Source organism: Zalophus californianus, chromosome 16 (genome assembly GCF_009762305.2).
Source record: "Zalophus californianus isolate mZalCal1 chromosome 16, mZalCal1.pri.v2, whole genome shotgun sequence".
Taxonomy (NCBI): Eukaryota; Metazoa; Chordata; class Mammalia; order Carnivora; family Otariidae; genus Zalophus; species Zalophus californianus.
This window is the reverse complement of record NC_045610.1, coordinates 24,118,422-24,132,788: the sequence shown is the minus strand read 5'-3', so window position 1 is coordinate 24,132,788 and position 14,367 is coordinate 24,118,422. Positions and strand designations below refer to the sequence as shown.

The following is a 14,367-nucleotide window of genomic DNA, read 5'->3' as shown; positions in this document are numbered from 1 at the left end:
CTATGAGCACCGCTGTCATCATCAGTCTTAAAGTAACAGAAAGAGCCTGGGACTAGAGCAGTGACAGACCAATGTAATTACCCCTCCCCCTAGGGTAATGCATCAGTATCTATCAAGAGATAGATGCTGAATGCATTTAATCAAAAGATGTATCGTCTCTGGTGGGGCTCACTCTGGTGTTGTGTTTAATTTCTCCTGACATTTCACTCATCACAGAGCAGACAGCTTCTTCTGTTAGCTCCTAAGGAAAAGATGGTTTTTGTTTGTTTCTTTTTTTCTGACCAGGCTCATATAACAAGTAAAGGCTTGCAGAGCCTGAGTAAGAGGTAGAAATGGAAGAACAATACCTCTCCAAGGACATATACAGCAAGGGCTGTATCTCCTTAGCTGGCTCATGGCTATTCTCGGGTCCTTTATTTATTTGGCAGAAATCAGAGACCCCAAAAGAGAGATGCCCGTGGCTCCCCTTGCGTACAGTTCCACAGTGTCTTACCTGACAAAATCTTCAAAAGTCCGAAAAGAGACCATTCCTCCCATCCGCTGACATGGTGGAGTGAATGAGTTGTCCAACAGCACATCGCTGACACTAGCTACGTGAGTCATGCCATAGTGGTTGAGGTTGGAGGAGAAGGACATTCTAAATGGTAATCAAGTGCATTAGACAAGGAAAGCAGGAACAGGACTGGGAGAGTAACAACAGAGAAAAGAAACAGGAGAAAACTCTGAAGTAGGGTCAGGTTGCAGAGCAGATTTGGTTTTTTACCCACTGTGGATAAGACTGTCTTGATGGATTCATATGACCCCTTTCATCTGAGCTTACCCCACACCAACTATTTTTAGCACCCCAAAATTTCTCCAAATAAAAATCTAAGGATAGCTAAGAACTACGTGGCAGTTTTAATACAATGAAACCATGATATGTCTAATGAATGAACAGAACATAGGGGTTAAAAACCATCCTGCATCTTCCCCTTCCCTAAAACATTCCCTCTTATAAAAGGAAAGAAGCAAGCCAAGTGGGTTGTAACGAAGCAACACTTAATCTATTAGAATTCCTACAGAAAAATGCCTTAAGTATTCACAGATAGATATATGCTTGTACAACAACAACAAAGTCATTTGGAATGGTTTAGTAAGTCATTGTAGAAAACATTATTTATCATATAGAAACAAGTCACAGTCTATAAAAGAAACTTTACTACAGTATTTACTTCTTCCTCTACTGGGCTGATTGGGATAGCAGTTATAAAGAATAGAGCTCCTCCCTTTTTGAAAAAGAGACATTTTTCAACTCGAAATTGCAAAATTTCCTTTTTTATAAATACTTCTATATCAAAGGAAACATATCTTCAACTGAAAGCCCTTAATAAATCCCAGCAAGATGCAAAGGGGCAGAGCATGGGTCTCAAAGTATGTGTAAGCATGACAAACAGGTGCTAAATGGAGATGCTCAAAGAGAACTGAGTTGTTCAGTCTAAAAACATAAGGGGTCTGTATATTCCTTGATGCATCTCGGCAGCATGTACTGGTAAGTCATACAGGGAAGAATTTCCAAATGCCCAGTCAGGACAGCCTGTTAGGAAGGACCAAGTAAAGGATGCCTTCAGGACTTGCCTGACTGGCTACCGGCATACTGATCTGAATCAAGTTCAGAGCGAGGCAATGGCACCTGAACTTTGGGGAACTGCTCAAAAATCTCCTTGAAGTGCACCACCTGCCGAGCTGCAGTGGGGCGAGAGGCAACAATGCGGACTTGAGGTCTAGGTACAGACTGTACTCTAGTCAAAGTGTAATTATAAAAGGCAATGGAATTTTTCAGGGGATGGGGAGTGCTGCTCACACAGACTAAAGAGACTGACGCTCCAAGTCGTCATTTGCCAAAGGCATAAAAACTATGAGAAAGGCACTTCATCTTTTGACAGTACTAGAGAATAGAAAGGCAGAGTGGGAGAGGAAACCATTGATACCATGAATGAAACAAACAAATGAAACACACATCAAGCAAGTCTTACACATGGTGCTCACTAGAAACTGGGATTCAGAGTTATATGAACTCAGAAATGTACCATCCTCTTTTCTAGGATCACCAAATATATTTACTAAAGGAGCAAGTTTGTGAGGCATTATATCTTTTCCACCTGCCTGGCTTTAGACAGGAAAGATAAAAGGGTTCCAGATAGCACTTAAAGGGAACTCCCTCTGAATAAGCTAACAGGCTGTATTTGTGGCAAACATGGGGTTAAGTGTCTTTTTCACTCACCTGAACCCCAAGGGAAACAGCCACTATTCAGTTTCCCCCTCCTCTCCTTTGCTCAGGAGCTAGGACATGGCTGTCCTGGCAGGCAGGAATGAACCAAGCCCACTCTCCAAAGGCAGACACAAAGACCAAACCAAAGCACTCTCCCCGTCCAAATTGGACTCTAAAAGCTATAATCAGTTTTGATTACTTAACATTGAAAGGGAGAGGAACAAAATAAACATAAGCCTATAAATATTTCAATGTATAATTGATTATCTATAAAGACCTCACCATCCATTTATTACTGCTTTGGCATTTTGTAGATTCAATTCCAATCAGAACGGCTATCCTCTCAAACTTGCATTGTGTTGCCTTGCTTGGCTCAGAAACAGGAGGAACTCAAAATACCAAAATGTGTTATATTGGCCTGGAAACTTCTTCACAGGGCTACAAACATCAAAACTTAAATACACTTTTCGAATGTTCATCTCATGAGTATGAAATAAATTTTGACTCTCACAACATTTTAACACTTTAGAGAAGCAGCTAACTAATAAAGCTAACAAACTGATAAAACATGAGATCAGCTATTCCTGCGTTTGCATTCTTCTAAAAGGAGAAGCAAACTTGAGAAACTAAAAATTGAAAAAAATTGTGAACAATTTGCCAGGGTAGGAGTAACCTTAAAGCCTTCTCCCCTGAAAGGCCCAAACTAGGCAGAGAACGTAGTAGAAGAAGATGTTTACAGCAAAGCTGAACATCAGGCAGACAACTCCCCTGTCGTATACAGCTAGATGGGGGGGATGGAAGTGGAGCTTCTCCACACTGAGGATTTTCAAGTGTTGCTTTTGGAACAGCTGAAGAAAAGCTGAAGACATGTTTTCCAAGGAAGAATAATTTAGCATGTCTAAAGGGGAGCTCAGGACTCCCTAGCAGAAGACAGCATATTACTTGTCAAATATAGTGTTATTCTTTCCCCTGATTTCACTATTCTAAGTTACAAAAGAGGTGCTTTTAATTGGAAAAGAAACTAAACATACGGTACCTGTTTAGCGTGGGGATGTTCCCTCTGTAATTAAACAACCACAGTTAGTTACTGGTAGGTTAGTGAAAGCCATAATAAAAGAATTGTCAGAGCAGATACAGACCAGTCATGAGGAGCTCCAGTCTGGGTGCTCTGGTATCAGCAGACATAATTAAGTGCTCATTACCCTTTAACCCCCAGGGTGCCTCCAAAGAGGCATGCCTCCTGACCTACCTCACCACAGCAACTGTTGATGGAAAGGGTCAAAATAGATATACCATGGACTTTTAAAAATAGCTCTATTACAAAAAAAAAAAAAAATAACTCAGAGTAGTGATAAAACACAGCTTCATGAAAATTAATTTAAGCTTTATGGAGATGGTATATTATCTTAAGCTTCAACATGAAATATCATCCTTGACGCAATTCTTACAGAATCCTCTTTCTTGTTCCTGTTTTACTGAAAATTTAGTAAGGAAGTCCAGAGAACTTGATTCCACAGCCCCTCTCACCTTAATTGCTTTTCCAGGATATGAGGTGAACTCACAAAGTCTCCTCCCATGAAAATAGCCCGGACTCTGGATTCCCAGCTACCTTTTCTAAGCCCCTTCACCCATGTTCCTCCTCCCACAGACCAGGGAGGTGGTGAGAGGTGGTGGTGGTGCTGGAAACGAGTGTACTCCACCTATGGGAGCTTAAAAAAAACCTGAAAATCATGTAGGAATGTAATGATAAAGGATTCAATGACTAGAGTGATATTCTTTCTTAAAATTAAGTAATTTATACTTTTTAAACTAAACGACCTTAAGGTAATAATGACTTTTTAAGATTATTGCAAGTTCAAAAACTCTAGGCCTGTCATAAATAAAACCGTACCTAAATTTGGCCAGCCCTAGGGTTTCCCGACAAAGAACGTGCCCATATCATGAAAGAAAGATTAGGGTAAGAATGGAAACTGCAAAGCAAGTCTCCTGCATTCTGTTTGGTCTTTGCCACCAAGGCTTTCCCTCCCCCCTCCTTAATTTGACATATTTCCTCAACTGAAAAAAAAAAACAAAAACCAAAACCAAAAACCCACAAACCTCACTTTCAATGTTAAAAGGGCAAAGTTATACTTACCACCCACAATTTAGGAGTACTATAAGAGCATTGATTGGTCGATATCTTAACCTTCTAACATTCTTTTATCAGCATTTAATCATTGTTGGGGTTTTCTGGCACACACAGGACTTAATGGGCAGAACATAGTGGGTGGTGCTGATGATATGTGGGAAGGAGGAGAGAGGGAGGAAAATGATGCACTTTCCATGGCAGTGAAAGGAGCAGAATAGACTGAGCTGGCCATATAAATAAAAAGCTGTGACATATCACTGCACACAAACTGTACACCTCGTGTGATTTGTGAGTAGCAATGCTCTCTGCATCAAACCTGTATCACAGAGCAAATTCATAAGGCAGCAAGAGCAACCTCGGAGTGCAAAAACCTGCCCCTTTGCAATTTGGATTCTTTGAGCCTCTCATTCAGGGGAATGGGTTTCATTTTATAAGAGTTTCTTAGTCACAATGCACAGTGGCCATCCTCAACAAACAAAAAGTATGCAGAGGTTCTAGGGCAGAGGGAATTGTAGCTAAGCAGAAAACTAACAGTAAATGCTAATGAGAACATAGGAAAGTCTTCCTTTTAAGATACCGAGGATTCTAAAGAAAGAAACCACCTGCACAGCCTCCTACCATGAACCTCAGTTCAGAGAGAAAAATCCTCCAACCAAAGCAATCTCAAGCTCCATTCATTCAGGTTTCTGGAATTTGGAAACCAGTATAATCTCTCTCAACTGATAACCAATTTCTTAAATGAGTAAAATGGTGCCACTGTTTCTGTAGCTGCACTATAATCCCTTCGGGAGTCTTCACAGGACGAGGGCCAAGTTTTCAGCAGAGAAGGGCCCGGATTGAATGAAAAGAACATCCCCAACAAAAAGCCGGCCCTTCTTCATCAACAATTGTCAAAGCTCTCCTAGGGAGCCCCCTACTGCTGTGTTATAGGAACCTGCACCATCTACACAGCATGGGGTAAGAAGAAAAACTCCCAACATCTCCAGTGTTTAACAGAATGGCCCCAAATCATTCATGGAAGACGTAAGTTTAGATGCAGCTTATCCTCTTGGGCAGAATAAGAATCTGTGGGGCTGCACAGGAGATGAGCAGGGAAAGAAGGATCAACTCTTATCACCAGCTAAATACTTAACCATGTCCACAATGATCATCTGCATATTTTGTTGCCCTAGACAGGGGCTCTTTGCTCATTTTAAGAATATGACCAGTGTGGGATACCACACACTACTGTGACACACTAGAAAGCTAGATCCATGGTCTGCATAAAGATGAACAACCAAGGAAGAAACTGTATAGGAGTCTAATATTCCATTTATAGAGCTTTTAATAAAATCAAATCTACCAACATTTCACTGTATACTCATCATGCAAAAATAGTCAAACTACTCAATCTCTGATGATAAGGCAGTCAACTGCATTTTCAAATACATACCTGGGATATAAATTCACTTCTCATTAGACATTTGCTGTTTAAACTATTGGAAGCACTTATCATAATGAATCTTTATTCACAGTGTTTTGATAAATACTGGAAGCATTTTCCTCCCAGCAGATTAGCTCCATTTTACAGATGTGATAACTGAGAAAGCAAAGGGAATTTTTTCCAAGGACACTGCTCAATACAGTGTCATAAACCAGATTCTAGACCTAGCATTTTCTCATCTCTGTGCCTGAGGCTAGCATTCCACATCAATACAGACTAAATTTAAAGAAGGACAAGAGAAATCCTTTGCATTCTAAGGTTCTTGGCATTAAGTCACCTCTGATTTTATTGATCTGCCTGCACAGAATGGCTGGAGACCTGCTTCAATATGAATGCAAAGTCAGAGTTGCTGCCTGCTAGCTGAACCCTCTTTCTTTAAGGAACACTGACTTCTCTGGCAGTCACAAGTTCTCTCAGCCTTTTACCATCCCTTCCAGCTGAATTTCATTTTGCTCGATTCTAGCTGGCCCTACATAAATCTTTTATCATATAAAAATGCTCCTGATTCTTTCGCCGTCGAACTTGGGGAAAAAAAAAAAGACCCTATATGAAAATGATGGGGATGCATGCAAACAAGCAGTGGTTACATCAAGCTGTGACTGAAAGCCAGTATAGGGCAAATCTTTTGAAATAAGGCAGCAAAGCAGAATCACAAGAGGTCGGCTGACTAACCTACTAGCAGTCGCTAACAGCACTACCATAGGAGAAAGAGCAATTTGGCTGGCTGTGACCAGTGGTGGTCTCCTTGTGTGACTATATTTCTGCAGGAGAATCCAAATCAAGAGCTGTAAAACACAAGTGAACCATGTATTTCTATTGGCATCTCCCCCACCACGTCCTTGCAGTTCAGATGCCCCAATTCCACTGTAGAGCTTTCGTTTACAATAAAATGATCATGGCTTCATTCATTTGCAGCTTCTTCAGAGCCCCTTCTTTGCTCTGCTGGAAGGTTTTGCTCTTTTTGAAACAAGTACGCCTACAGAGCTACAGCATATTACTGTTGCCTGCTGTATAATTAGCTATAAACCCACAGCACAAAACTACAGGGATTTACAGGTGCTCTGGATTCTGCTTTTCCTTCCCCCTGGAATCAGCTAGTCTTCTTTGACAAGAAGGGACCTTGGGCTACCCTAATGATATATTGAGAGTTTTAAACCCGGCTCTCCAATCTTACAAGTCTAGAGTGCCAAAATAACACAGCAAAGACTAGAAGCTAAGCCATGGATACACGAAAGCACTTTGGTAAGCACTTAAACCTGCTGAGAATCTTCTCTTCTGCCAGATGCTTGCATCTTATCAGCAGACTACCCTGAATGAAGGAAGCAAGCACTGTAGGATTTTATTTATTTATAGCTCATTCTGGCCTGCTAACTACAACCAAGTGCTCCCACTGCTAAAAAATGCTACAAGTTGGATGACTTTTGAGTGTCTCAGTACGATCCAAAGAATGCTCTAATCTCTGGGTGTCAGAGATTATCAGAATTCTCAAGAATGGCAGCAGGCTGCTCTTTAGTCACATGGAAGGCTCTGATTTCTAAACTTCCTCAAAACCTTCTTCATAAGAAGAAGGTCCACAGGCCACCCACCAACAGCTAAACACTGAAGGTGTCAAGGAGCCTAAACTCAGTCATGACCAAAACATGTGCCGTCAGGGACACATAAACACATAAACACAGCCAACCTCTTCTGCATGTGACACATGTGAAACAGAAAGTGCTTGAATTAAAACATTTTAACAGAGGAGGCCAAGTTCACAAGAAGCAAACAGCAGAGAAGATGCAATGCAACTTGACTTAACTGAAGCATGGATTTCCATCTAAGAAATAGGTGGAAATAAACACCAATAGGTCCTCACCCATTATATATGTATAGAAACATACAACAAAATATACTTCTATCTCCTGCATCGATTTTGATGCTTTTTATTTGAATCACAGATTAAAAGTTAAAAAAAAAAAACTGTTCACTAATGTGTGTTACTTATGAAAATCATTTGGAGTTTTAAATTTCACACTCCCAGATTATCATAATACGTACAGCCAGAGTTTATGGGATAATATTTTACATATATTTGTATGAATATAGCTATATTTAAAGGATCAAATACATAGACTGACTATAGAATTTATTTGTTTTCAGATTATTCTGAGTTACTTAAATGTGTTCAAAGCCAAGTGAAATCCTAAATGTCAAATGATTCCATGAGTTGTCAAAAATAAAGACATTCAGAATGATGCTTTAGTTTATTCTCCATCACCAGCACCAGAGAGTGATCAACGAGGGTTTTGGAATGGGGAAAAAAGACAAACACACACACACACACCCCTGGGGCTCTAAGCCCTGAGCCTCACTGGAGGAAGGAAGAGAAAATGGGACACTGAATGATCCAGTCTGAGCTCAAGGATCAATCCATGCAAAATACTGGTTGAATTCACTAAAGAGCTGGGCTGATGAAATCTTAGACAAGAGAAATAAATCCTAAAAGTCTGGATAATAATAAAATATTCTTTAGTGCAAATCAGCTGTCCTAACTATTCTTACACCAAGAAAATAACTGAAAAAACTCACTCACTACTTTAAAAACAATTGCTAACTGGTTACAAAGCACGTTTAAAAAAAAACCACAAGAGGGGCACCTGGCTGGCTCAGTCAGTGGAGTATGCAACTCTTGATCTCGGGGTCATGAGTTCGAGCCCCACATTGGGTGTAGAGATTACTTAAATCTTTAAACAAAAAAAGAAAACAAAACAAAAATCTCCTCCCATCAAAAAAATTCTCATGCAATTGGAAAGAGCCTTTAAATCTCAGAATAAACATAAACATACACACATATAACACACATATATAGGTTTCCTATTATGCTTAAGTCAGGAAAATCTCCGCAGTTTCTGTTCAAGCGAAGGGAATTTAAGAAGAAAAGGGTCAGGGTCTATCTACACCAGGAGCTTCCCTGAGTGAGCTCTAATAACTGGATCCTCTGGTGAATAAGAGCTGGAGATGTCAAATAAGTTGCAACTACAGCTCCCAGAAAAAACTTGGAAGTCTTAGGTAGAAGATCAAGAAGATAATATACCTTGCCTTTCCTAGCAGGAAGGATGATGCAGAAAGTCAGAGAGATTAGAAAGAAACTGTTCAGTCATCTTTTTTTTTATAATATTGAGAAGAGTATTAGAAAAAAGCCCACTGTCCAATTATACTGAAACATACAAGTAAGTAAATGTCAAGCAAAAGTTTCAGTCAAGCAAAATGAAAAAGTACTAGAGATCTATTGTACAACATTGAACCTCAAGTCAACAGTAACATATTGTACACTTAAACATCTGTTAAGAGGGGAGACTTCACTTAAGTGTTCTTCCCACAATAAATTTTAAAAGTATTTGAGGGGCGTGTGGGTGGCTCAGTCGTGAAGCGTCTGCCTTCGGCTGAGGTCATGATCCCAGAGTCCTGGGATTGAGCCCCACATTGAGCTCCCTGCTCAGCGGGAAGCCTGCTTCTCCCTCTCCCACTCCCTCTGCTTGTGTTCCCTCTCTCACTGTCTCTCTGTCAAATAAATAAATAAAATCTTTTTTTAATAAATAAAATCTTAAAAAAAAAGTATTTGAAAATGTCAAGCAATACAAAGTCCCATGATGCATTTAAACAAAAATAAAAAGGCACCAAACATGTTGGCCACACACTAACTGCCCAAGTGTGCCTCCAAAAGGGTGTCTTCTCCCTTCTTAGAGGCTGCTTCACTCATTTGCAATGGAATTTGCTTGTGTTTTGCCTACTTCTCTAAAAATCAAAATATGTCCCAATGGGATGCGTCTTCAATTCAACCAGTATCTAAGGCATTTTTCAGAAAAAATACTCTTACTGTCATCAGTTTGCAGAGAGCCATGTTTCATCCCACCCCACAAGGGCTAAATCACTAGTCAAAAATAAACTACAGGAATGGAATTCCACCAGGTGACCCCATACACAACAAGACACTGTAGTCTTGCTTTGATGACACTTAGAAAGATACTCACTTCTAAGGATTTCTGGACAAATTTAGTCTACTTCAAATGAATGCCTGACCAGGAATGTGAAAACCAAGCACCAGGAAAGAAAATGCAAAAAATTGGTTTAAGAATGCATATGTTTTCTCCCCCAAGAATTTTTGGTTTGTTAACCCCAACTGGGAAAAATATTATAAAATTCTGTTTTTCATTGATAAGTAAAATATGTATATTCATATGCTTGCTCTCTGTTCTCACTGAGTAATTTTTAAAGCATGCATAAAATATTGTAGTAGAATACCTATAGTTATCAGGTGTGGATAATTCCTGCAACTATTAAGAACAAGAAACATAAGAGGTTTTTGTTTTGTTTTGTTTTGTTTTGTTTTAAATCCATCCCAGGGCACTACCATTAACATAAAATAAAAAGAGGGCTCAGTGTGATTGTCCTAATTAATTTTTGGTCTAGAGTTGAGCTGTCTATGTGGCTAGGAAGTGCTTGAAATATGGCTAATCTGTATAGAGACATGTTATATGTATAAAATATACTAAATTTCAAAGACTGAGTATGAAGAATAAAATATCTCAATAATTTTTTACTACATATTGAAATGGTATTTTGGATATGATGGGTTAAAGAAAATGTTGTTAAAAGTAATTTTATGTTTCTTTTTTTAAAGATTTTTTAAATTTGTCTATTTGATAGAGAGAGAGAGAGAGAGAACACAGCAGGGGGAGTGGGAGAGGGAGAAGCAGGCTTCCCGCTGAGCAAGAAGCCCGACCCGGAACACGATCCCTGGATGCTGAGATCACGACCTGAGCCGAAGGCAGACACTTAACCAACTGACCCAGGCACACCTTATCCGTTTCTTCTTCCCTTTTAAATGGGGCCAACAAAAAACTTAGAATTTAACATATGTGGCTTGCACTGTATTTCTATTAGACACTGCTGATCTAGTAGCAATGATCCTTAACTGCAGGTGCTCATCACAATTTTCAAAGAGGGGTCCCCTGGAGTTTGGTTTAAAGTAAATTAGAATCTTGGTAGTATTTTAAAAATATTTCCAAAATAATTCTGAGAAGCATTAATCTAGAGGTTAGTGGACATAATTGTGTCCTTGAGCCTTAGGAGATTGGGAGTGGAATAGACACTGATAGGTCATCTCCTGTAACTTACTTCTGTAGAATAAAAACCAATATGCTCATTGCCTGCTTGTTCAAAACAATAATAGGAAAGAACAATAGTACTAGAGGTGGGAAAAAAGTTGGAACTTGCCTCAAAACTAGTTAAAATTAAGAGACCCTTGGGCACCTGTGTGGCTCAGTTGGTTGAGCATCCTACTCTTGGTTTCGGCTGGGGTCATGATCTCAGGATTGTGGGATCGAGCCTGCCGTCAGGCTCTGTGCTAAGCACAGAGTCTGCTTGAGATCCTCTCTCCTTCTGCCCCTCCCCCAGCTTGTGGGCACTCTCTCTCTCTCTCTAAAATAAAAATAAATAAAGTCTTTAAAATTAAGAGACCCTAGAATTCTTTTATAAGATGAGCTGGCCTATTATAAAGAATTTGACAGGCCTTTCTCCCTGGTTCCTGGGAGAGAGATTCTAAATCCCTGTAATTTCTCAAAAGAAACAGAAGTATCTTCATTATTCATATGCCTCTTGGATTACACCTCAGTTTATGCTAAGAGATGTGACAACTCAGCACAGGGTTGCCCACTAGAAAGACCATCCATGTGATTAGAGGGTAGGGGGCTTTGAGCCAGCTAGACCTCTGGGGAAGGGAGAGGGATTAGAGATTGAGTTTAATGTGATCTGTGATTCGATCAGTCAAGCCACTGTAATGAAAGCCTGATAAAAACTCTGGACACTGAAGTTTAACAGCATTTTGTGGTTAGTGAACATACTGATATGCTATGAGGATGAGTACCTGATTCCAAAGGGAAAGAACAGGAAAGCTCTGTGTTCAGCACCCACCCAGACTTTACTCCAACGGTCTCTTCGTTTGGCTGGTTCTGATCTGTGTCCTTTATAATAAAACTGTGTTCATAAGTATAGTGGCTTTCTGATTTCTGTAGGTTGCTCTAGTGAATTATTAAACTGGATGGGGTCATGGGAAACCCCAAATTTGTAGCCAGTTGGTCAGGAGTGCAGGTGGCTTGGGAACCCCACTTGTGGACCCATCTGAAGTAGGGACAGTTTTGTGAAGGGTCGAGCCCTTAACTTGCGTTATCTGATCTAACTCAGGTGGTTAGCGTCAGAATTGAATTGGCAGTACACCAGTTGGTGTCAGAATGATGTCATAATTTCAAATTGTAACAAAAACATTTGTAAGAAAATATAAAATCTTAAACAACTAAATTCAAGTAGCAAATCTATAATTCAGTGAAAAAGCCATACTCTATAATTGGATATATCATTCGGTGATTAAATCTGATAGCATCTTACATTCCTAAGCTAACAAAAGGACTTTAGGTCTAAAAAAGCATTAAAAGACTTTTAACATTTCTCTGGTTTTCACAAGGATTATTTTACCTAACCTCCTTTACTTGCCCTTATCTTCACCTTCACATCTACAGTACTAGTACTACTGCTAATACTACTAACAACAATCTAGCAGTTTACAATTTCATATACACACAACCACAGAAGACCGGAGAGAGAAAACAGGATCACAGTTCTATTCAAGTCTGGTCTTTATCCATAGGGATGTGTATACCTCAGATGTTGGGAGGGACAAGCATCCAAGTTTTGAAGCCATATCAGGAATAACCAAGATTCATATCCTTGAGATGGAAAGGTGAATAAGATTTCTTAACAAACAGTTAAGAAGCATTTCTCTCATGTTCCAGTCGACTTTCCTTCACCAAACTGGATACGTAGCCTCAAATAAAAAGTAGGACAGGGAGAGCAATTCAGAAAGACAAGGGGAGCAATGAGGAGGGAAGGAAATCAGAAGCAGCTCTGCAGCATGACTACAAATCACTGCCCACAGGGAAGAGGGAGCAGAAAGCAGGAAGAAAAGGAGAATGTCCCGAGAATTAAAAAGAGCATTAAGTATAGCATGTAGTTCTCTACAATTATTCAAGAAATGCAGGAGAAGAAAGAAGACCGAGTGCTGAGCCCATGTGTGCCGTGAGTACTTCGCCGCTCGCTGAAGGACAACCATTCGTTTCTAGAAAATGAGATTCTGAAATCCATGGAGGCAAAAATGTACCGAGAGATGCTTGCTAAATCAAGGATATATGCTTTTCTCTGCCAGCCATAAGGTATTTTTGAGGTAGAGATGTGAAAGGATCTTCTGAGACAAAGAAGAGAAGTACTTTTTCTGAAGATGCCTCTGCTCATCTGCTGGCCTCTGCTGGATCAACAGTGGCATCCAGTGGCCAAAAGTCTCAGCACAGACCTCTTTGTCTCTAGGAACGGTTTCTATTGCTTTGGGTGAAGTAGCAATTTAGAACAAAACCATTTCTGTTGTCTATAACTAAGGATCCCTGAAGACACAGTACTTTGTAATATAAAGCGAAGAACCAAAGGCCATAAAGAAGAAATGGAGGGGGGCAGCTTAAGATTGGCTGTGGTATTTATATTTCCTATGGTATTACTAAAAAGAATGAAAATACAGGAGGGGATAAACACATGTGTGGGTGGGATTCCTCAGTTTTCACTGCCTCAGAATACTTTAAAAATAAATCAGTGTACAAGATAAAGTAGTTTCACATCTTAAAACCAAAACGGTACTAAAATAAATTTCTGTATGTACATTTTACTTCTTAAAGGGCTTAGGAAAGGAAAAATAATGGAATTAGCATGGCTTAATTATAGAGTTTAGTTGAATTTCAGTTTGCTTCTGAAGTGTGATTTTTAAAACCTGATTTAAGTTTCAATTAACCTATAACAAATATATAGAAAAGAAAAGCATTCCAGCCAACTTTTCTTTTTTTTTTTTAGGTAGGCTCCAACTCAGGGCTTGAATTCATGACCTTGAGATCAAGACCTGAACTGAGATCAAGAGTCAGATGCTTAGCGGCGCCTAGGTGGCTCAGTCATTAAGCATCTGCCTTGGGCTCAGGTCATGATCCCAGGGTCCTGGGATCGAGTTCCACATCCGCTCCCTTCTCAGCGGGAAGGCTGCTTCTCCCTCTCCCACTCCCCCTGCTTGTATTCCCTCTCTCGATGTCTCTCTCTCTATCAAATAAATAAATAAAATCTTAAAAAAAAAAAAAAGAGTCAGATGCTTAAACAACCAAGCCACCCAGCACCCCCACCCAAGATATTTTCATGTTCCAACGGTTTGACTTAAACTGCTAAAAAAGTGATTTTCTGGCAAAATTCCAGCAAATAAAATGCCAGTAAATTCTAATCTGAAAAAAGAAAAGAAAGAAAAGAACTGTTTTCCTCAATGACATAATACAAGGAAACATGAATGATGGAGTAAGCCTCAAATTTTTTTGTTTTTTTTTTAAGAATTTATTTATTAGAGAGAGACACAGAGCACACAATGCATGAGTACAAGTGGTGGGGAGGGGCAGA

The 14,367-nt window shown here is 39.7% G+C and overlaps 1 protein-coding gene across 12 annotated transcripts in view; it reads right to left on the bottom strand.

Moving 5' to 3' along the window:
- The window catches only part of ACACA (acetyl-CoA carboxylase alpha), a 280,816-nt gene that overhangs the window by 115,872 nt on the left and 150,577 nt on the right, over positions 1-14,367 (bottom strand). For 10 of the 12 annotated variants that reach the window (XM_027626351.2, XM_027626358.2, XM_027626350.2 and 7 more), the window contains 2 exons: positions 3,285-3,308; positions 494-637 (listed from right to left, as the gene is read on the bottom strand). In XM_027626351.2, the coding sequence (XP_027482152.1) occupies positions 494-637; positions 3,285-3,308 (168 nt within the window). The remainder of the gene's footprint in view (positions 1-493; positions 638-3,284; positions 3,309-14,367) is intronic. The other 2 variants (XM_027626352.2, XM_027626354.2) reach the window with 1 other exon arrangement.